This window comes from Nannobrachium achirus, assembly GCF_963921795.1.
Source record: "Nannobrachium achirus genome assembly, chromosome: 4".
Taxonomy (NCBI): domain Eukaryota; kingdom Metazoa; phylum Chordata; class Actinopteri; order Myctophiformes; family Myctophidae; genus Nannobrachium; species Nannobrachium achirus.
The window spans coordinates 21,821,981-21,846,956 of record NC_137813.1 but is presented as its reverse complement, the minus strand read 5'-3'; the positions used below and the strand labels follow the sequence as shown (position 1 = coordinate 21,846,956).

The window sequence follows — 24,976 nt, the reverse complement described above, 5'->3', positions numbered from 1 at the left end:
GTCAACAATCATGGTAGAAATTATGTTAAAGCTCTATTTTGGGAGTCCACCATCTTGCAAATATGCACAATAAAGGTCCAGACACACCCAATAATAAAATTAGCTATTCCATTGAGTCTCCCATGGTCAGACACCATGAAATAGACAAGTTTGCGTTTCTAGCTCATCTGGTTCAGAAGTTAGAGGCAAAACCTATTTTCTGGGTCCTTACATTATGGCGGCCATATTGTGGCGGCCATATTGGATTTCATGGAAACTTGCAATACAAAAAATGTTCATATGTATACCATTGATCAACCTGTGAAGTTTCGTGGAAATATCCCTCAGTTTAAAATTTTGCCCTATTCACCCCCCATTAAAACTAATAGGGGCTAATATTGAGGCGGCCATATTGGACTTTGTTGTACAAATTGACCGGGTTGTCCATATAGGTTGTGATCCTACTGGGTCATAGATAATATTTCTGGTGGACAACTTTTTATGTCGGGGCAAATGCAGCACACCTTCCTTTGCCCCCTGGGTATCTACCCTCTTCTAAATTTCCCCTCAGAATAAAGGGATATCAGGGCTTAAGTGGTTAATATAAATAAAATAAAAAGTCCTATATCGGACAAATATATGGAGACCCCCTGTAGTAACTCTGAGGACCCCCTAGCGGTCCTGGTCCCCCTGTTGAAGACCCCTGCTTATATTATCCTTAAATAATATATTTTCAATACTTTCTTTTCTGAACAAAAAGTGTATTTTAGATGTGAGATGGGGGGGCTTACAAACAACCTGTGGAGTTAGGTCTGAAGTGGCTCTCCCCATTCAGTCAGTCTACTGTCCTATCACTAAAGGCATAAAAACCCAAAAATAAATCTATCTTAAAAAAAGGAATGATGATTTACTTTAAATTCATCCATGTCAAGTCAAACATCCCATAGAACACATCTGCATGAAAGCCAATTGGGCACACCTAAAGGACAGGAAAGGAAAGAAATAGCCAGCACTTCAAAGTACTTTTAATTCATTAAGCGCACAGACATACAAAACCAACATGGATGCGTTTCGGCGTCAAGCCATCCTCAGCGTGTATGAAAATGTAGGTATAAATTTGTGACAGTTTTATAGCAGATCTACAAGCTCAGTTTTATAGCAGATCTACAAGCTCAAAACGCATCGCGCTGCGATGCGTTTTGAGCTTGTAGATCTGCTATTTTTTGCTTCTTTTGTATGAGATACTAGAAAGTGACAAAGTAGGACGTAGCAATATGCAATGTGGCCCTCTGGAGTGAAGGTGGAAATATAGTGGCCCTCGCCATCATCAAAGTTGCCCACCCCTGTTGTAGAGTGACAAGCTCTCCACCCATCCCAGTTACAGCTTACCATTCACGGTCAAAGCAAATATCAGAAGATTTGACAATTCCAATATTCTCATCTGGTTTTATTCATGCAAGTCTGAGGTTATGTATTCACAGGTGGTGTTTCCTATAGATAGGTGTAGAATGTGTTTATTTGTGTGTTTTGTATTCATACTACATTCCTGTTTATGACAGTCACGGGAATGCACCTACTGTATATGATTTTTCTTTTTTCAACTGTTATTTTGTATATATTCTTGTACTAATATCCCAATTGGACATAAAAGAAATACATTTTAATACTACTATACTAGTCATTAAGCTAATATAGACAGAATTAAAGCAGGTCATGTTTGGAATTGTAACAGCTGAAATCAATAATATATCAGTATTCCAGTATCAACCAGCGGGCCGCATTAAGTGAAGGTGGGGGCCGCATGTGGCCCCCGGGCCGCCAGTTGCCCATGTATGCTCTAGAAGCACACACGGTGGACGATGGAGGAGGAACCGCATTCGGCATACTCCTGGCTGCTGATACACATCTTCTTGAAGGTGGAGAGAGAAGCCAGGATGGAACCACCCATCCACACAGAGTCCTTCCTCTCAGGAGGACTAATGACCTGGAGCAGGGAGAGGAAGACATTTGAACAATACGTCCAGAAGGAAGTAACCGGATGACATTTTGTTGACTAAGACAAAAATATTTTGATATTCAGTCGACAAGAAAAATGAACACTGCCGGATGAACACAAAGACACCTGATCTCTAATTATATAGGTAGAAGACAACATGTGCATTAAGGTAATTGTGTAAATGTATTATTTAGTGCTGGTGAAAGCATAAATATGCTACTAACTGTAGGTAATAATATTATTTTTTTATAGTCAAGGTATGTGTGTGTGTGTGTGTGTGTGTGTGTGTGTGTGTGTGTGTGTGTGTGCGTGCGTGCGTGCGTGCATGCGTGCGTGCGTGTGCGCGCGTGTGTGTGTGTGGGGGGATAGGCCTATATTGTGGATCATGCTGTATGTAAATACTACTATTTTCGACAAAGATATTTGGAGTAGTGGGGAAAAAGGAGTGGATTTGCCAAGGTTTAATGGATGAGTACAGGTACAGTACTTACAGGTGGCCTCGGGTTTGTATATGTATGTGTACAGTTACAGTACTTAGAGATATGACTGTCCGTGTACCTTGGTCTTCATGGCGGGAGGAGCAAGAGCAGTAATCTCCCTCTGCATGCGGTCTGCAAAGCCTCGGAACATAGTGGTGCCTCCTGACAGCACTATGTTGTTGTACAGACTCTCATGGATATCCACGTCACACTTCATAATGCTGTTGTTGGTGCTCTCATGGATTCCCACCAGGCCCGGCCCGTGGTACAGGCTGAGGCGAGACAGTTGTCCGCCTGGGGAGCCAGGTTGGCAAGGGCTGGCTGGGCTGCGTGGCCCTACAAATAAAATAAGAATTACATAAATTATAATAAAGTCACTTTTCACCCCTGTCCTGTTCCTCATCTGCTGCACTTGAACAAGACATGCTGTGTCTGGCTGGTATAGGCAGGCTAATAACTGTACCTGTCTGTGTATACACATGGTGTATACACACCACTTTGTGACCTTTTAAACACAAAAACACAGGCCAGAGGGAAAAAAAACAGATTTCCCCCCCCCATTTTTTTTCAGATGTTTTGTGGTTCGTAACCTGAAACACAGCCTGTGCGTTGGCCCCTCCCCCAGCACGGATTTCGATGTGCCGCTGAATGGGCGTCACGATGGCCCCAAATTGATTCCCGCAGAATTCATACCTGAGTAGGAGAGACCTTTACTCTGTGTTATGTCAACATATTCTCACCTTCAAAGCGTCAGACCCCTGTCAAGTACCGTACTGCGTCGGACGTGGGGACGCTTTGGGTATGCCTACTGTGTCAAGTGTTGGACGCATTGGGTATGGCCAGTGGTCTAATAAGAAAGAATACCGCTACGATACCGCTATGAAGGGTTTACCAGCCACCCGACGCTACCGTTCACGCCACTAAAAACGACGGAGCCATGCCGATGAGCCCCGGGAGCCGCCGCCTTAGATTTAAACCATTATTATTATTTCTTTATATTATTTGTTTTAATATTTTTTTATCCCACGATTTTGTAACCCATTTTTTCACCCGGTGCCAATTGCCTAAGCTGTATCCTGGGCTCTGCTCTCCCTCTGCCAAAAAGGGGAGAGCCCCGAACTGAGCTCATGCTTCCTTCAGTGCATGAGGAGTGAGCAGGCCACTTCTTAACACCTGGGGAGCTTCCCCGGTTGGACATAGCGCGTGGAAGGAACACATTATTCCGATCAGTTCCATTCCCCTCCATCAGGCGCCCAGGCTGGCCAGGTTGAGGCATTATAGAGACCAGGATTACTGCATGTTTTTGTGAGGGTATCTACCCTAAGAGACACTGGGAGAACATACAAACTCCACACAGATTTAAACCATTAGATACATTATAGATGACGTAGCGATATTAAAGAAAAAATAAGATTTCAATTACAGTTTGACAGTGTACATTTGAACAGAAACACATAGTTGTGTTATAACTCCTGCAACAGAGACCGCACACTGCAGTAAAACAAAAAGAGCTTTTCAGGACCCAAGTAAATTAAAAAGGTATTTGACAATTCAAAGCTCAAACAGCTCAAACTTCAAAGTTATATATACTGTATGTCAAGAAAGTCTTTGAAGGTAATATTACAGACCTGGCAGACATTCATTATAACAATATTACCTAATTACTAACGCTTCTATCATACAGCCAACATTGTATCAATACTTGCTTTTTTAATTGTAAATGGCTTTGCAAACCAAATAATGCTGCATAGTGTGGGGCATTAAGGGGAGCAAATGCTAATTTTGTGCAAATGTGTCTTAAAGTGCCAAATTTTGCACAGATGTAGCCCAGGGCATGCTCTAATGATTTAGCTAGGGCGCCCGAGTTTGCGACCTTTGGGGTCGCCACAGCGGCCAAGTCAAGTTGGGCTCCTGAGGAAAATACCCAGATTTTCTTTTCTGAGTATTTAAGTAGGATGTGAGGGGTCTAACTAGGGGTTTGTCATGATGCTGAATCCATTGCAAGCGTTTGTTTTGCACAAAACACATTCCTTAGGCTACAAATGGCCCCAGAAAACACCCACAAAACTGTGATTTGTGATGAAAAGTGATGAGTCATCACTTTTCATCACTAAACCATCGTTTTCTGGGGCCATTTGTAGCCCAAGGAATGTTTTTCGTGCAAAACAAATGCTTGCAATGGATTCAGCATCATGACAAACCCCTAGTTAGACCCCTCACATCCTACTTAAATACCCATCTGGGTATTTTCCTCCTGTATAGAAAGTCGATGGGAGCCCAACTTGGCCACTGTGGCGACCCCAAAGGTCGCAAACTCGGGCGCTCTAGCTAAATCATTAGAGCATGCCCTGGGCTGCATCTGTGCAAAATGTGGCGCTTTAAGACAAATTTGCACAAAATTAACGCCCCACACTTTGCAGAGGTTGTAACATGTGAATGTAGAACTACACTCCTGTCATTACTACTCAGATTCAAACTGGACTATCATCGGCACTACACTAACCGTTGATAAAGGGCTGGAAGAGGATCTCAGGGCAGCAGAACCTCTCTTTGCCAATGGTGATCACCTGCCCATCTGGCGTCCTGAAATCCCTCTCCAATGATGAAGAGAAGGCGGCACTCTCCTGTTCAAAGTCCAGTGCCACGTAGCACAGTTCCTCCTTCATAAGGCGCACATTCTGCTCCGCTGTACAAGAGTGAGGGGTTTTAGAAATGTCGGTCTGATCTCACTTAAGATACCTTTTTAGGCAAGGCTAGTTTACTTTTAAAGCCCATTTCAATATGGTTATAAACACCTGATAAAAAGGCTTAGTAACGTTGGTGGAGCAGCCACAACATGTGAGGAGAAAGATAAACACCCACACACAGTCCTCGCTTGCTCAATAAAGAAATACTTTCATTACATTACTTTGCATGTTTTGGTCAAAGACCATCTTCAGGCGTCCAGCGAGAAGATGCAAGGACTCGCTGAAATGTTTTAGGTAATTTAGCAAAAGTGTTTTCCTTACACACGCACCCACTGCACGCACAGAGCAAACACTGCATTGGTTCCCACCATATGCATCAGAAAGAATGGTACATACATACAGTGGTGACGCTATCTCTGTCATTGAGTTTCTCCATCATATAATCAGTGACCTTCCTGCCTGCCAGTTCTGTTTTAAGGATGGCATGAGGCAGAGCGTTGCCCTCGTAGATGGGCACTGTGTGGCTCACACCATCACCAGAGTCCACCACAATACCTGGAGAAACAAGGAGTTCAGTTAGTCACTGGGGCAATACAGATGCACTGTCTATGACACAGCAGGTTCCAATACACAGTACAATCCTCAGGGTTCATTTACCCATTTGTTATTCAGTCAGTATACACATGTAACAAATGGACACTTACAGGTCCATTGCTTACAGTATATTCAGACTTTCAGAAGCAAATGAACACTTACCAGTGGTATGGCAGCTATGGCTAGAGGCGTAGAGAGACAAAACTGCCTGGATGGCCACATATATGGCAGGGAATTCGAAGGTCTCAAACATGATCTAGAAGATGAAAAACTAAACCTTTAATTGATACACCTACAGTATATCACTGATATTCAAAGCTATGGAGGGGATCATTGGTCATGTAATATTTACATGCAGTAATCCAGTTGATTTCAACAATGAGGACGCCTTCAGAGAGAGGTGGAGGTGGACTAATTAGTGAAATTCCCTGTAATCGTGGTTGGTTGGACTGAAACCATGCACCTCACTCTTATAATGGGACACAATTGTAGTAATCTAGAGCAGCCTACACGTACTGCACAGTAAACATAACAGACTAGCAATTGACCCTTATATCCATTGTTATGCTCTCAGAATGAAACTAAGACATTGGATTTTGCAGTGTACTGTACATTGAGAGAGGGAGAGGGAGAGGGAGAGAGGGAGTTTGCATCCACCTGTGTCATTTTCTCCCTGTTGGCCATAGGGTTGAGAGGAGCCTCCGTCATCAGAAGTGCACACTCTTCAGGTTTCACATGAAGCTCATTATAGAAGATGTGGCGCCAGATCTACACAGCAGAAAGAGGCTTCAGTTTCACACATTTCAAATCACAAAACACACCGCAACTTAAATGGCCTGTCACTTTAAAACAACTTAAGCCTCTCCAACTGATCCAAAATGCTACGGCATGACTGCGGTCTTCAACCAGCCAAAATTCTCACATGTCTCCCCCCTTCTCCGGTCCCTCCACTGGCTCCCGGTTGCGGCCCGCACAGAATACAAAACACTGATGCTGCCTTCAAGGCAGTCAAAGGTATGGCACCTCCATACCTCCAAAGCCTGATCAACCCCTACAACCCCACCCGTTCACTCAGATCAGCTGACACACACGCGCTGCAACATATTCTCACCTTCAAAGCATCAGACAACCCTTCATTGGCCTACTGGAAGTGTGCAAGGTTTCATGCTGATCGGTCCAACGGTGCCAGATATAAGCTGTTCATGGACACACGGACGAACCAGGGCTCAACGCCATGTTGGCTTGTGGTGGACATTTTAGTCAAGATTACAGTTTTGCCACAGACCTACAAAATGACTGTGTGGACAATTATATTACTAGGAACACCTATAGAGAAAGCCCTGAATGACCATGACAGGTCTGTAACTCTGAGAGAGTTCAAATGGAAAAATGACCCTCTAGCTTAGGTAAAGCTTCTGGTGTTGATGGTTTAGTTTGGTTTTGGGGCTCAGTGAGTAGTGATTGGTTGTACTGAGTAGCCATATGTGAATGCAGTTCTGTGTTCCTACCTCCTCCATGTCATCCCAGTTGGTTATGATGCCATGTTTGATGGGGTAATTGAGGGTGAGAATCCCCCTCTTCGACTGGGCTTCATCTCCTATATAGATGGTCTTCTCTTCCATCCACATTGACTGAGGAGAGAAACAACTTCTTGGTCTGGGCCGTCCAACAACGGTGGGGAAGACTAATGGTTTGCCACCAGCAAACCCTGCTTTGCACATCCCAGAGCCATTATCAACTACAAGTGCACGTGCTTCAGCATCATCCATGATTGATTGAAGGTTCTATTCCACCTAAGGGTTACATATACATGACACTCTTTTACATACATATTATTTAGGTATTGAACACATCAAACCCTCTTTTTTATGTTTTTCTTTTTTAAATGAATATTTTATCTTTTTGCACATCAAACACCAGAAGGAGAGATCGGCTTAGGAACTTAATTCAGCGGGAAAATGTATTGCTGTATCACTCCCTTTGCACTCAGTCCCCCTGGTCTAAATGGCAGACTTACATGTACTTTATGTACAATACAGATGTAACGTCCTATCTGACCCAGCGTACATCAGGTCTGTCCACAGTTTATATACTGAGGCTCTGAGCCATACGTTATTTTAGTGCTCACCTGTATTGACAACAACATATGGTAGTAACTACTGTATTGGTCCCTAGGTTACAGGTTTGATTGATTAATTGAATATTGTATTGGAAAAAAACAAAAACAAAAAACAAAACAGTACAGTAAAAAAATTATAATAATAATAGTACAGCACACGTACAGTCATAAACCCTGCCTGAAAGGAACACCCAAAAAAGCCCTATTGTCTTGTTTCTGTTGAAGGTCTTTGGTCTAATTCATCGACATATAAAATAGAAGGAAAAAACATTCAATATCAACTATGTACAGAGTAGGGGGAAAAGGTGGGGTAAGTTAAGGGGGTGATCACTTCTCGCCTGTCTATGGGAGAAGTGATAACTACCTCTACCTCTGGCCTCCTGAAATTTTCGGGGCGGTTTTGAAGGAGGCCAGCGAGCTGCATGTTTTAAGGGAAGGCGTCAAGGAAAGTTTAACCCGTCTTCTACCCTGAGCCATCTAAGGCTAAAATGTGTGGGAAAAAGGTGCATACCGGTAATAATAATAATAACTAATACTAAACTTTAGTTGTATAGCACCTTTCATGACATGAAATGCAGCTCAAAGTGCTTTACAGAGCAGAAATGAAGCACAGGTACTCAACAGAAAAAGTATAACAACAAAGCAGAAAAGAAAAGTAAAAACATAAAACAACATTAAAAACTTCAACAAGCACTCTACCATTAAAACAAAACATTTTCAGAACAGTGTGGATACCAGTATTGTCTTTTGATATCGCAATATACAGTAATACCGGTAACACGCACGCAAGCACGCACGCACACACGCACACACGCACACACGCACACACACAGTTTTCTTTTCACTCCATAAAAGATATATTGGGCTCTGAAATGAATTATTTAAGGTAGAAAAGTACTTACTTTTGCCAGTTACTGAAGGTAAGGTCAATCTTCTGTGTTCTGAACCAGCTGCCGGAACGATCTTAAATGTTCATAAGGGTTCGCTCTGTTAGTTGCAAAAACTTATATACCCTGCCTTCGTCTTCTTTCGTGTATCCTCATCCATTCCAGTGTTGCGCAGCCTCCTCCAACATCTGCTGTGACAGGTGGTAACAGGCTCAGACTTGAAGCAGCCGACCTCAGTTCCAGGACATGTTAGTGAACTGAATTACACCCATAATGTGAATGAGTTTTCAAATGTCATTCCTTTATCAGCAACTGTCTCATCATGGCTTAGCCTACACAGAAGTGCCTATCCCTGACCCCCACCCCCTCTGAATCATATACTTTAAATCTTTACATAATTTGTATTCAAGGAGTAGTTTGCCCCCACCGATTAGTCACGCCGCCATGGAGACTTTCAATTATATATTTTTTTGTATTTGTCGCATTCCTAAGACTGCAACAAATTTAGCCCCATTGATTCTGAATGGGGACCCAAATGCATGGGCCTGGATGGGGACCCAAATGCAAATGTGTGTGTGTGTGTGTGTGTGTGTGTGTGTGTGTGTGTGTGTGTGTGTGTGTGTGTGTGTGTGTGTGTGTGTGTGTGTGTGTGTGTGTGTGTGTGTGTATGAATGGGGTAAATTGACTTGACCCTTGACCCTACATGTACCCCCTGTGATTCTGACCCAAATGGGTCCCCATCAAGGGCCATGCATTTGGGTCCCCATCCAGAATCAATGGGGGTTCATTTACTATAAATCAAATTTGTTGTCTTAGAAAAGCAACAAATACATTTTTATTTTATTAAACTCAAGTCTCTAATCAATAGAAAAAAAGTCATTTGGGGCGTGAACTACTCCTTTAAAGTTCAGAGGTCATGGACTGTAGGGGCCTCCTCTTAGCCCTTTTTGAGCGGTGGTCACAACGCTCCTATACGTGGCCGTGTGTGTGGGTCTGTCTGTCTGTCTGTCTGTCTGTCTGTCTGTCTGTATGCGTGTCTGTCTGTATGTAGCCTGTATGTAGTACCTTTTGTGACCACACATGTTAAGGGAGGGGCACTGTTGTTCAGGCCAGGCCAGGCCAGACACCCACCCACCCACCCACACACACACACACACACACACACACACACACACACACACACACACACACACACACACACACACACACACACACACACACACACACACACACCATATATATATATTTGTTTTGCTGTTGCGCAGCCTCCACGACCACCGCTCAGTTCACACGGGTGTGATTTTTTTTTCAAAAGTGGGACTGTCAAATGTTTGTCCCAGTCTAACCCTGGTGTCATATTCTAAAGCACATAGCAGAGCATGTCAACCAAACAGACAGCAGCATACTTTCACTTTCAGTTGTGTGGGGAATCTGCAGATTGTTTCTGAGAAATGTTCTTATCTGCTGTAAAGCAAAGCATGTTTCTACCACCATTAGCTAGACCAGTTTATTGGCCTGATATGCTGTGTTAACTGCAACATGCATAGATAAATAATCGTAAATAAGAATAGTTTTGATAGTGCTTAGAGTTAACATAACTTTTGTTTAATTGAAAAGGACAGCACAGGCATGTCTTCGTTTAGATGCACAAAGTCAACACTGGTGTTTTCCAGACGTGGACTTGGCATTCCTCAGCATCGATGACAAGTTTGTAACCATAACTTCACAGGTGCGTTGATATAAGTGACTATCAAAGTGAATTCATCAGATCGGCTTAGGAACTTAATTCAGCGGGAAAACATATTGTTGGATCACTCCCTTTGCACTCAGTCCCCCTGGTCTAAATGGCAGACTTACATGTACTTTATGTACAATACAGTGTAATGTAACGTCCTATCTGACCCAGCGCACATCAGGTCTGACCACAGTTTATATACTGAGACATACGTTATTTTAGTGCTCACCTGTATTGACAACAACATATGGTAGTAACTACTGTATTGGTCCCTAGGTTACAGATTTGATTGATTAATTGAATATTGTATTGGACAAAAATGAAGAACAGTTCAAGTACAGTAAAACAAAAAAAACAAAAATAATAATAATAATAATAATAATAATAGTACAGCACACGTACAGTCAAACACCCTGCCTGAAAGGAACACCCCCCAAAAGCCCTATTGTCTTGTTTCTGTTGAAGGTTCTTGGTCTAATTCATCGACATATAAAATAGAAAGAAAAAACATTCAATATCAACTATGTACAGAGTAGGGGGAAAAGGTGGGGTAAGTTAAGGGGGTGATCACTTCTCGCCTGTCTATGGGAGAAGTGATAACTACCGGTACCTCTGCCTCTGGCCTCCTGAAATTTTCAGGGCGGTTTTGAAGGAGGCCAGCGAGCTGCATGTTTTAAGGGAAGGCGTCAAGGAAAGTTTAACCCGTCTTCTACCCTGAGCCATCTAAGGCTATTAAAATGTGTGGGAAAAAGGTGCATACCGGTAATAATAATAATAATAACTAATACTAAACTTTAGTTGTATAGCACCTTTCATGACATGAAATGCAGCTCAAAGTGTTTTACAGAGCAGAAATGAAGCACAGGTGCTCAACAGAAAAAGTATAACAACAAAGCAGAAAAGAAAAGTAAAAACATAAAACAACATTAAAAACTTCAACAAGCACTCTACCATTAAAACAAAACATTTTCAGAACAGTGTGGATACCAGTATTGTCTTTTGATATCGCAATATACAGTAATACCGGTAACACGCACGCACGCACGCACACACGCACACACGCACACACACAGTTTTCTTTTCACTCCATAAAAGATATATTAGGCTCTGAAATGAATTATTTAAGGTAGAAAAGTACTTACTTTTGCCAGTTACTGAAGGTAAGGTCAATCTTCTGTGTTCTGAACCAGCTGCCGGAACGATCTTAAATGACTGTGACTCTGTCTCCAAGACAAATTTCTCCCCTGGGAGAAATAAAATTGAACCTTGAACATCACTTCATAAAAGGCTCTGACATCACGTACGCCACATGAGTCAACAAAAAATCTCTGTGAGTGTGTATGTATGTATGTAATCCGCGTATCTCGAGAACCGTTCGTCCCACGGGCACGCGCGTTCTCCATATATGGGCATAAAATGAATGCCCCCATATATGGGCATAAAATGGATTGCAGACAGACAGATACAGATATCTCCATATATGGACATAAATGGACAGAGGCAAACAGATGGTCAAAGATCTCCATATATGGGCATAAAATGGACGCAGACAGACAGATACAGATATCTCCATATATGGGCATAAATGGACACAGGCAAACAGATGTTCAAAACGGGTCCTATGACAACAGGTGTGAGGTTGGAGGCACAGACAGATACTCCATATATGGGCATAAAATGGACGCAGATAGACAGATATCTCCATATCTGGGCATAAAATGGACCCAGAACTATAACTGCAGTGATCTCCATATATGGACATAAAATGGACGCCGACAGACAGACAGACAGATACAGATATCTCCATATATGGGCATAAATGGACACAGGCAGACAGATGGTCAAAACGGGTCCTAAAGGGCGGGGCATTCATTCCCTATTTACATTGTTCCGAATTGGCCAGGTCGCCGACTAGACGCTGGGCCCAGCTTGCAGACAGACAGATACAGATATCTCCATATATGGACATAAATGGACAGAGGCAAACAGATGGTCAAAGATCTCCATAAATGGGCATAAAATGGACGCAGACAGACAGATACAGATATCTCCATATATGGGCATAAATGGACACAGGCAAACAGATGTTCAAAACGGGTCCTATGACAACAGGTATAATGAGGTTTGCATTAAAGGGGGAACCGGCACTGTGTCTGCAACACAGTTGGAGGCACAGACAGATACTCCATATATGGGCATAAAATGGACGCAGATAGACAGATATCTCCATATATGGGCATAAAATGGACCCAGAACTATAACTGCAGTGATCTCCATATATGGACATAAAATGGACGCCGACAGACAGACAGACAGATACAGATATCTCCATATATGGGCATAAATGGACACAGGCAGACAGATGGTCAAAACGGGTCCTATGAAAACAGGTATAATGGGGTTTGCATTAAAGGGCGGGGCATTCATTCCCTATTTACATTGTTCCGAGTTGGCCAGGTCGCCGACTAGACGCTGGGCCGCCCAAAGGGCGGCCCAGCTTCTAGTAATAATAATAATAATAATAGTACAGCACACGTTCATAAACCCTGCCTGAAAGGAACACCCAAAAAAGCCCTATTGTCTTGTTTCTGTTGAAAGTCCTTGGTCTAATTCATCGACATATAAAAAATAGAAAGAAAAAACATTCAATATCAATTATGTACAGAGTAGGGGGAAAAGGTGGGGTAAGTTAAGGGGGTGATCACTTCTCGCCTGTCTATGGGAGAAGTGATAACTACCTCTACCTCTGGCCTCCTGAAATTTTCCGGGGGGGTTTTGAAGGAGACCAGCGAGCTGCATGTTTTAAGGGAAGGCATCAAGGAAAGTTTAACCCGTCTTCTACCCTGAGCCATCTAAGGCTATTAAAATGTGTGGGGAAAAAGGTGCATACCGGTAATAATAATAATAACTAATACTAAACTATAGTTGTATAGCACCTTTCATGACATGAAATGCAGCTCAAAGTGCTTTACAGAGCAGAAATGAAGCACAGGTGCTCAACAGAAAAAGTATAACAACAAAGCAGAAAAGAAAAGTAAAAACATAAAACAACATTAAAAACTTCAATAAGCACTCTACCATTAAAACAAAACATTTTCAGAACAGTGTGCATACCAGTATTGTCTTTTGATATCGCAATATACAGTAATACCGGTAACATGCACGCACCCATGCACACACGCACACACACAGTTTTCTTTTCACTCCATAAAAGATGTATTGGGCTCTGAAATTAATTATTTAAGGTAAAAAAGTACTTACTTTTGCCAGTTACTGAAGGTAAGGTCAATCTTCTGTGTTCTGAACCAGCTGCCGGAACGATCTTAAATGTTCATAAGGCTTTGCTCTGTTAGTTGCACAAATATATACCCTGCCTTCGTCTTCTTTCGTGTATCGTCATCCATTCCAGTGTTGTGCATGCAGCCTCCTCCTTGTCTGCTGTGACAGGTGGTAACATGCAGGCTCAGACTTGAAGCAGCCGACCTCAGTTCCAGGTCATGTTAGTGAACTGAATTACACCCATAATGTGAATGAGTTTTCAAATGTCATTCCTTTATCAGCAACTGTCTCATCATGGCTTAGCCTACACAGAAGTGCCTATCCCTGACCCCCACCCCCTCTGAATCATATACTTTAAATCTTTACATAATTTGTATTAAAGGAGTAGTTCACCCCCACCGATTAGTCACGCCATGGAGACTTTCAATAATATATTTTTTGGTATGTGTCGCATTCCTAAGACTGCAACAAATTTACCCCCATTGATTCTGAATGGGGACCCAAATGCATGGGCCTGGATGGGGACCCAAATACAAGGCCCTGGATGGGGACCCAAATGCAAATGTGTGTGTGTGTGTGTGTGTGTGTGTGTGTGTGTGTGTGTGTGTGTGTGTGTGTGTGTGTGTGTGTGTGTGTGTGTGTGTGTGTGAATGGGGGTAAATTTACTTGACCCTTGACCCTAAATGTACCCCCTGTGATTCTGACCCAAATTGGTCCCCATCAAGGGCCATGCATTTGGGTCCCCATCCAGAATCAATGGGGGTACATTTACTATAAATCAAATTTGTTGTCTTAGAAAAGCAACGAATACAAAAACATATTATTAAACTCAAGTCTCTAATCAATAGAAAAAAAGTCATTTGGGGCGTGAACTACTCCTTTAAAGTTCAGAGGTCATGGACTGTAGGGGCCTCCTCTTAGCCCTTTCTTTTCAAAAGTGGGACTGTCAAATGTTTGTCCCAGTCTAACCCTGGTGTCATATTCTAAAGCACATAGCAGAGCATGTCAACCAAACAGACAGCTGCATACTTTCACTTTCAGTTGTGTGGGGAATCTGCAGATTGTTTCTGAGAAATTTTCTTATCTGCTGTAAAGCAACGCATGTTTCTACCACCATTAGCTAGACCAGTTTATTGGCCTGATATGCTGTGTTAACTGCAACATGCATAGATAAATAATCGTAAATAAGAATAGTTTTGATAGTGCTTCATTTATTTTATTTTTGTTTCGCACATGTAGTATACATTACAGTTATATTATACTTATACTCAGAATCTCAATATTTTACAGTACACACCCATGAACGAAAAGGAGCAAGCAGAAGAATAAATTCTTATGCTTATGCTTAGAGTTAACATAACTTTTGTTTAATTGAAAAGGACAGCACAGGCATGTCTTCGTTTAGATGCACAAAGTCAACACTGGTGTTTTCCAGACGTGGACTTGGCATTCCTCAGCATCGATGACAAGTCTGTAACCATAACTTCACAGGTGCGTTGATATAAGTGACTATCAAAGTGAATTCATCAGGTGGTGGCAGGTAGGGGGGGTGTTGAAATACAAAACGCAAAACGAGCGCTCTTACCCCAATCTAACTGAGTTACCCAAACTAACTGTAACATATAAACAAATCCCCACACAACTTTTACCTACCAGCCCAAGAGCTCAACTGTGTTTAGCCCTCTATGGTTTAGCCATTAGCTGACTCTAACCCTAACCCTAACCTTAACCTCAGTAAAACTATGCCTAACCTCAACCCCCGTGGGGTTAGGGTTGCTTGACCTTATTAATGAGAGAATGAATAGACTTTTAAGAAACATTAGGGTGCCACTGGAAGGTTGCACAGGAAGAGAGATACTTTCACAATAGAGCGGCAATGTTGGTGCCATTGTGCAGTTTCAATAGAAAACCAACACACACAACTTTTTTTGTTGTTGTCTTGTGTATTAGTTCTTCTCCACCCATGTTTCCGTGAGAATTTACTGTAGAATTATTTGTGGGACACTTCCGGAGAACAGCAGACATACAAGATCATGTCGCGTCGCAGATGCAACCGTTGTGAGCTTGTAGATCACTCTTGGCTGCGGCGCCGGCCCGGAACTGCCTCACTCCTTCTGCGCAATGCACGATGGGACGTTGGAAAGTTGTGGATTGAGCAAAGCAGTGAGAGTGGTTTTCTGGTGCCACAAAAACATTGTCCATTAATTTTTCACATAGAGATTTACAAAGATATTTATATCAACTATTTTAAGCCTATAATCAAACCAACCAACACTTTCTTTCTCTTCTTCTTTTTGAGCGGTGGTACACCGTCTCCTTAGCGTGAGAGTATGTGTTACAATGTGTGCGTGCGTGTATGTAGCTTGAGCTGCAATACTGCTGGTGACCAAGTGGCGCTGTTGCGTCACACACACACACACACACACACACACACACACACGCACACACACACACACGCACGCACGCACGCACGCACACACACGCACGCACACAGGATAGGATAAGTAGGCTTACCCTACCTTGGCCAGAGAGCCAAAGGATTCAAGGAGAGTCCAAAATAAAAAAAGAAGAGATACCGAACAGGATCCACTGGCTGGTGAAAACCTAGCCTTAGAATGTCTGTGATCTTAATAGTCTAATATTTCAAATACACAGCCATAGATCACTCCTATTGCACAGCATTTAGCAGATAATCTGCGCGGCACTAAAGTGCTGTGCGTTACTTGTGTACTCATCGAATAATTAATTATTCAGCCTTGGAGACAGATATGGTCCTCTAGTTTCATATCCATTTGAAAGTTCTGGCAGAAAATGTGTATTTAGTCAAATATCTCCACTTTTCCAGAGCTGAAAACGGACGACATTCTGTCAGCGACGGGGCCGGACCTGAAATGACTGCTGGACTGAACATAGAAAAAAAAAGGCGCCACAGACAGTCAGGCACTAAGTTGTGTGAGAGTTGTGTGGGGGAGGCGGGGGGCAGAGACAGCACAATGCATTGCGGATGGAAGTCACATGGTTTGAAGTCTAGTGAGAGTCCTGTGGTTGCACAGAGCACCATCCAACAAGCACACAACACGCACTCAACACGCACAGGGACAGTTGTAGGCATGCAGTAGAGGGCAGACAAGCTGCACTTGATGAGGGCAGGGTTCAACTGCCAACCAATAGGAAAGAAAGGCCATAATGCAATCCCACACAGCTGTGTTCACTTGTAGTTTGTACTCCACAGCAGCAGAGTCTGTCTGCACTGCAGTGACTGCAACCTCCATTTCAGAATGAAAAATATTATAAACAAATTAAAGTTAAGTGTGTGTCACAGTAAGCATTCGACAATAACAATGAATATTACAAATATTACAAATATATACATACATGGTGACAGTGATGCCTACACAGATGCAATTGATTGAATGTGCTATTCATAATAAAATGTAAGCTTTATACAGTGGTGGAAAAAATACTCAAATTCATTGCTTAAATAAAAGTATCAATACTGAAACATACAAATACTTTGTTACAAGTAAAAGCCTGGAATTCAAAATGTATTGAGTAAAAGTATTAGTGTTGGCATTAGAATGTACTTCAAGTGCCTAAAGTAGCAGATCTACAAGCTCACAACGTGTCGCATGGTGGCACGCTGTGAGCTTGTAAATCCATTTTATGTCACCAAAAAGCAGCAGGCAGGGGCGCTGGAAGTGGGGTGCTGAGGGAGCTGCAGCTCCCCTGGTGGTGGGGAGGAACCACCAGGGGTCCTTTTCTTTTTCTTTTTTAAATAAGCCTATATATACACACACACAGAGCTATATTAAAACAATAATGTATTTGACTTTGGGGAATAAAATATGTTGAAAAAAGGTATTTGATTATCACATGGTGACCTAATCACATGGTCACCTTGCCACTTCCGGTCAGAAGGGAAGTCAAATTTAAATCCTGCTTTGATGGCACACCAAAGTATATTTATTTGAGAGCTAGAAACTGTCTATAGGCTCATTGTTGCAAACTAACACCGTTGTATATGGGGAATAAAAAACAGTAGAAAACTGTTACAAAAATAATACCCGATTTTGTAGTGTGTGCGTGAGTGACTGACTGTGTGTGTGCAACTGTGCATGCTTGCTGTGTGTTGCACTGTGTGCTAAAATAACTAGTAACTATATAGCTCCTTGTTACACCGTTGTGCGGGGAATAAGCACCCGAAACCGTAATAAAAATAACCCAAAACCGGATAAAAAACGTGAATTTTCGGCGTGCGGCCAAACTCCTCCAGGCTCAGCTCCCCTTGGGATTTGGGAGTTCCAGCGCCCCTGGCAGCAGGTACTCTGCCTTCACCCGATGACAACTCCAACATGGCCAAATACCATATCTGCTTCCTCCTCAAGCGGAACCGCCTACTTCCCGCAAAGCATTGTGGGAAATGTATTATTTTTTGGAAGAGACTTTGATGCAACTTTGACAAGCACAGAACTTTGACACAACTCTCACACAACTTAGTGCGTTCCAGTGTGAGTGCAGCCTTTAAAGAACACACATGTGTTTGGGAAGCACAAATGTATTGGGCACACAGTGCTTTGCGATTGGCTGGGGTAATTAATCACACCACCTGCCAGTTGTGTCCCCCATATGTTTGTGCTTACACAAGTAACGCGCACCACTTTAGCACCGCACACTGCACAGATTATCTGCTAAAGTTAAACGCAGCGCAATAGGATCTATGGCTGTGTATTTTAAATATTAGACTATTGTCTTATACTGTAGGCCTATGTAAGATCACAGACATTCTAGGGCTAGTGAAACCATATATTTTAGATGACTGCCACCCTGCCTGACCTGAACTGAACCTCCCCTTTTATTTGTTTTCTGCTATACAGTTGAATCTGACTTATTTCTCTTTTTGGAAGTAAAGGCAAGCACACACACACACACACACACACACACACACACACACACACACACACACACACACACACACACACACACACACACACACACCCCCCCCCCCCACACACACACACACACACACACAGTGGCTCTCCCGACGTCTCCCGTACTCTGCAGGATTCTAAGAAAGTAACAAAGTTCCTTTTCCCTCATATACGCCTTCATTCATTCCATCCCTCTTCTCCATCCCCACATTAATCCCTCTTTCCCTCCCTCAGCCCACATCCTGGTACCTCTGGCTGCCCCTGCCTCACCATAAACACATACTTCACCATACTGTAAACCAGGGGTCTTAAACGTTTTCAGGCCAAGGAACCCTTAGTTGCGTTTTCAGGCCAGATGAAGCGGAGACCCCCACAACCTTTTCATAGATTCCATATAGTTTCATTGTTTGACAGCACAATCATCAGTAGCCATAAATTATAACTTCCAGCAGAGGTCGCTAATATTCGGACGTTGTGTCTCTCCTGGAGTTATAAGGCAGAGTCAATGGCTCTCGCTGGTTGAGCCTCAACGTCCATATTCGCCTCAAAACATGTATAAATCAAGAACTTGCTCACCTCATCGTCGAAACAGCTTTATATCTACCGATGAGCCCACTCGTTGGCATGTGTTAGTCCATATGTTTCTAATAAATTAATGTTTACTCAAACTTCTCAGAGTCTCATCGCTTTCCTTGTTTTTGAACTGCTTGGGTAAAAATGGCCGAACATATCACGTGACGTTGATCGCCGTTGCGATTCGCTCATACAAGGACATGACGTTTTTGTATGCGGAAGTATTCCAACGTTCTGTAGTTCTGAAGCGTTCTGAAGGCGGAAGGATTCCGACGAGGAAACGCGAGTCTTACTTACTTCACTTACTAGACGTTCATAAAAGTTGTTCAACAAACGTAGCAGATTCCTTGTGAAGGTTAACTCTGAACTGGTTGGTCCACCGACCATTCCATACTCCAGCAATGGGTGGTGCCACATGTTGCCCATAGAGAAAATATCTTTGGGCATGCGAAGATATAGTTTTTCAGGTAGTAGAGGCCATACCATCAGATGGAGAAGGCAGTCTGTAGCCTACAGCAATTAATTGCCAATTCCCATGAAAGAGTTAATATTCATTAATTCGGAATCAAAAACATTTATCATGCCACAAATATGAATACATCTTGGAGAAAGTACAATTTGTGGTTTTGATTGAGTATTTGTGGGAAATAAAAAGATATGGTCTGAAAGGTTTAATATAACCATCTGAAAGGAAATATGCTACAGTTTCACTAATAAAGATTGTAAAATGCAGATTTGATACATTTCACTATATAAAATCTAAAAAGATATGAAGGGGTTAATATCTAAAATGTCTTAATTTAGGGTTGATACCCTCACAAAAACATGCACGTAATCCTGGTCTCAATAATGCCTCCCCCTTGCCAGCCGGGGCGCCTGATGGAGGGGAAAGGAACTGGTTGGAATAACGTGTTCCTTCCACGTGCTACGTCCAAACCAGGGAAATCTCCACGGTCAGGTGAAAAGAAGCAACTTGGACTCCTCATGCATAGAAGGAAGCATGAGGTCAGTCTGTTGTCTCCCCAGGCACGGCAGAGGGAGAGCAGAGCCCAGGATTACATGGGCAATTGGCACTGGGTGAAAAAATGGGTTACAAAATTGTGGGATAAAAATGATAAAGAAAGATAAAATGTCTTAATCATAAATCAATTACATTGTACATAATTATCCAAGTTCATGGATAAACACGGTAGAAAGCAGATTTTAGTATTTTGCCTGAAACTAATAAATTAAAATAATAATAATATATATTATCGAAAATGTATCGATATCGAGGTATCAACATGCAAGTTATACATATCAATGAAGACGGCTTGAAATGGTATTGGTTTATGTGTCAAATTAATTAGACACACTATGCATGCACGTAGCACATGCAAAAAGCAGTCCATCTGTAACCAGGTGTGGTTATTTCAATAAAACCATTGTTTTAAATAAGGCATTTAATTTCTTTATTCTATGTGTACGGTGCAGTGTGCATGCATGGATATGGTATTCATTATCTGGGTTAGGCAGGCAGTGGACCTAAAGCAGAAAAAACATTAAAAACTATATAGTGTTTTGGGCATTAAGGGGTTATAACTAAAACTACCCAGGGGATTTCACTGGGCACCCTCTTGAATTCATAAGAGGTGACCCCAAGCTACAAGAATCAGTTGAAAATAAAACTTTTAGACAAATCGGGTTCGGACTAATAATGATACATGTATAATGTATCATAATGATGTTATGATACATTGTGGTATGGCCATATTTGTAATAAGCTAATTAGAGTGCTCTAGATGGATTCAGTCGTAAATCTGAGCATGGCCATGTGTTTCTAATGCTCAAGAAGAATATAATACACAAGGTACAGTAAAAAAAAGAAGAAAAATAAATTCCAACATGTTTCTAGTGGTCAAAAAACATGAAATAGACACCAAGTTAGCATTTGTAGTTCATCTGGTTCAATATTTATAGCCGGTTTTGAGATAGTGGCCGTCACTAGCCGAAATTAACTATTCATTCACTTATTTGCGGTGTATGTTCCACTTTCTGGTGAGTTTCTCAGTGATGTGAACTCCATGATCAGCTCTTTGGTCTTGTTGATGTTGAGAGTTAGGTTATTCTCCTGTTTACAATTCTTGGAATTGTGGTATCTTGCCGGTTGCAGATGCGGGGGTGTGGTGTTGGTTGTCTGTGATGACACGTCCCCAAGGTAGAAGTGAAACCTACAAAAAAAGGCAACTAAACAAAGCACTGTTTAAATTACTTGCAGTAATGCCAGTTCAACTAACCAACACAAAAGCTTTGCATATTAAAGGACAACTCCGCCCGAAATCACTTCTAGGCTCATTTTCCTACTTATATTGATCCAAAATGACTGTCCATGGGTTCTATTAGGCACAAATGCCCCTGTTGTCCAGTTTCCCCAGCAGAACCCAGCAGCTCTCCTAGCATAGAGTGGAGCCTATAAGCCTATCGCTATTATACTATTTGTTGTGGTCAAAGGTGATTTATTTTTTCATGAATGTGTTACTAGTTGTTATTACAAACACATCCATGCCTTGGTTGTCCCACACAAGCCACCACAATCTCATAAATCATGTTTTGGGGTGAGCATTCGGAACAACTGCCAATCAAAGTGACTGTACTGGCCAATCACAGGGCATCTTTTCCGGGACTTGGCAAAACAGATAAAAGCATACCATCTGTTTAGCAGAGTGTGATGGCTTGTGTGGGACAACGATGGCATGGACGTGTTTGTAATGACAACTAGTAACACATTCATGAAAAATAAAAACACTTTTGACTACAACAAATAATATAAAAGCGATAGGCTTATAGGCTCCACTCTATGCTATGAGAGCTGCTGGGTTCTGCTGGGGAAACTGGACAACAGGGGCATTTCTGCCTAATAGACCCCATGGACAGTCTTTTGGGATCAATATAAGTAGGAAAATGAGCCTAGAAGTGATTTAGGGCGGAGTTGTCCTTTAAGACTGCAAACACATACATAATGCACACAGAAATGTACAGTACATATATAGCTTGTAGATCGGCTATTTTGAAATAGCCAAGGTATAACATAGGGATAAAGTGGTTTATATATGTTTTTAACATATTATAATTTATATCGGCAAAGTAACTAGTAACTGTAGTTTTCAAATAAATGTAGTGGAGTAAAAGTACAATATTTGGATCCCAGATGTAGTGGAGTAGAAGTAAAAGTATTGGAATTTGGAAATACTCAAGTAAAGTACAAATACCTCAAAAGTGTACTTAAGTACAGTACTTGAGTAAATGTACTTTACACCACTGCAAGGCACCAACCTGCTCATCGGGAGCAATTAGGGGGACACTTTAACTCTGGGGGAGCCCAGGATCTAACGCTCTACTGTACCCCCTGAGCCACTACCGCCCTGTGTAGTAAACACCAGTAAGACTAATAGGGAGATAAGCGACCGTCGGGTCGCAGCGTGATTTTGGGGCAAAATGTGTAGGAGTAGTGTCCAAAAATGTGTTTGAAAAAAATCGGCCTGATGGTGACACTATATGAGACAGATCCATGTTGATGACATCATGAGTGTAGACATACTGTACGTACTACCGCCTGACCCTGAATTTCAAAAGCTGAACCAAAAAGGCCCCACATACACAGGTAGCCTACATTATGAAGAGGCAACGTACAGTAGGCAACTATGAGCCCAGAGCAGCTGGGGCCTCCAAATGCTAATTCAAGATGGTCACTTCTTGAATTAGATTTCAAAAGATTTCACTTCCCTCTTTCTTTTTCTTGGCTGGAGGTTTGTCAGAAAGTGTCTTTCCCACTTCCCTTTCTACAGAAGGTATCTCTCCAAGTTGCCTTTATTCATAGATGTTGACAAATAGACTTTTCCCATTCTATATGATGAAAAATGTGTATTCTTGCATGTCTTTTGTTTCATGGTGTCTGTACTGTGTGTGTGTGCGTGCGTGCGTGCGTGCGTGCGTGCGTGCGTGCGTGCGTGTGTGTGTGCGCGTGTGTGTGCGTGTGTGTGCATCATCATCAGAGGAGACACAGCAGCTAGTTCAGGCTCTAGAGACATGAAGAGGAGACTGGAGAGGAGCCCTGCCCTGCAGTTGTCTCTGCTCTTGGCTGAGAAAGAACAACAGCGCTACTGACAGGCCAGGGTGTGACATGACAGCTTTTAACTAAAATGTAGCCTCCTTTATGAAGTATTGTTGGTGAGTTTCCCAAGTTTGTGCATAGATCTACCGTATTCAAGAATTTCTTGCGATGTTGTTTTTGACAGCAGATTTTGATTTAGTTTTAGACATAGTCTTTTGAATAAAATGTCATTTAAAAGAACTAAAAATAACAGTTCATTTTGGGGAACCATGAACTAGTTCAAATGTGGAATTATGAAGTACGAAATGACCTAGTTCATTTAGAAGCTGTGAACTTGAATTTGAACTAGTTTGTGTAGAAAGTCTTGCTTTGATGGTGAATTTTAAAACGAACAAACGAAACAAGGCATGACTTATGCCCGTTTAAAGTTTGAATGCATGTATGATTTAGAGGCAGAAGAATAATTTGCATAAAACCGCAATATTCATTGAATTATTAAAAAAATATGATTTAACGTACAAACTTCTCACCCCATAGCCTGTGTAGATATAGGTTCAAATTTCATGTAAAAAAACGTCCCGTGCACGTGACGCGAAAATTCCTGGAGGAGATAGATTTGTACTGTTTTTCATATAATTCAAAATGGTGGGAGATCTAAAGGTCAGAGGTCAAAAATCAGAGTGTAAAAGTTGTTCGGCATGAGGAGACGCATATGGGTTTCATGGCTGTACGTCAAACAGAGCATGATCTATACCTGTTCAAAGTTTGCACTTTCAAAGGCCACTTTCAAAGGCCAAAGCGCCACCATTTGGCCGATTGTTGTAAAAAGTAATAGCACACGTCGCCACAGTAAGCTGAACACATTGATGTTTGAATATCGATTTTCGGTGTAAGTATGTAGGCCTAGGAGTAGAAAGGTGCCAAAGTTTTGAGGAGAACTGCTGATAGATAAATATTGACAACAACATATGTGTACTCTGACAATAACTTACGTGTGCTCATGTATCATTATTTTGTGAATGTTACTGTAACTTTAATATTTGTGTCCTTCTATGCTCTCCTTTATGTGACATCAATAAATTGTTAAAATGTGTGTGCATCAGTTAATCTAAAAAACGACCTACAACACAGCCACATGGTGGTGCTATAACACAATGTCTGTCTTTCTGACACTTGTGGTATTTATATCAGCTACTATATCTGTAGCTACTGTATGTTATGCCATTTGTTTTTCATGCATCTCTCTGTCTCTCTCTCTTTGTCTCTCTCTCTCTCTGCCAGTTTTGCCTGTCACCCGTGCATCGTACTTCGCACTCCTCCCTCCCATCATTACAGTAATAACATCTTTCCAAGTTTCAGGTTCCAGATTGGGGTCTCGGAGTGATGGCTTGTCCACAGGATGGATGCCTTTAGCACCAGATCCCATGCCAAATACTGAGGATCTCCACTGTTATGCATACCTTCCCTCCTTCCCTTCCCCCCTCCACCCATTTCAGAGCTATACAGCCCTTCTCGAGCTTGATTTTCAGGTGGCAGTGCCAAGGGACTCCTTGGCTCCAGAGTCCAGGGCCCCTGTGCATGTGCACAATGTGCACAGGTCATAATCCATCCCTGCCCATCCTCACCTTCC

The 24,976-nt window shown here is 42.1% G+C and overlaps 1 protein-coding gene across 1 annotated transcript; it reads right to left on the bottom strand.

Moving 5' to 3' along the window:
- Nucleotides 1-1,816: 1,816 nt before the first annotated feature.
- On the bottom strand, nucleotides 1,817-7,504 carry LOC308282755 (actin-like; the record flags this gene model as incomplete). The annotated part of the gene is made up of 7 exons (XM_080723142.1): nucleotides 1,817-1,963; nucleotides 2,534-2,790; nucleotides 4,958-5,140; nucleotides 5,538-5,696; nucleotides 5,898-5,991; nucleotides 6,393-6,503; nucleotides 7,244-7,504. 7 exons carry the CDS (start codon nucleotides 7,502-7,504, stop codon nucleotides 1,817-1,819), a joined length of 1,212 nt encoding a protein of 403 aa, XP_080579268.1.
- Between the last annotated feature and the right edge of the window lie 17,472 nt (nucleotides 7,505-24,976).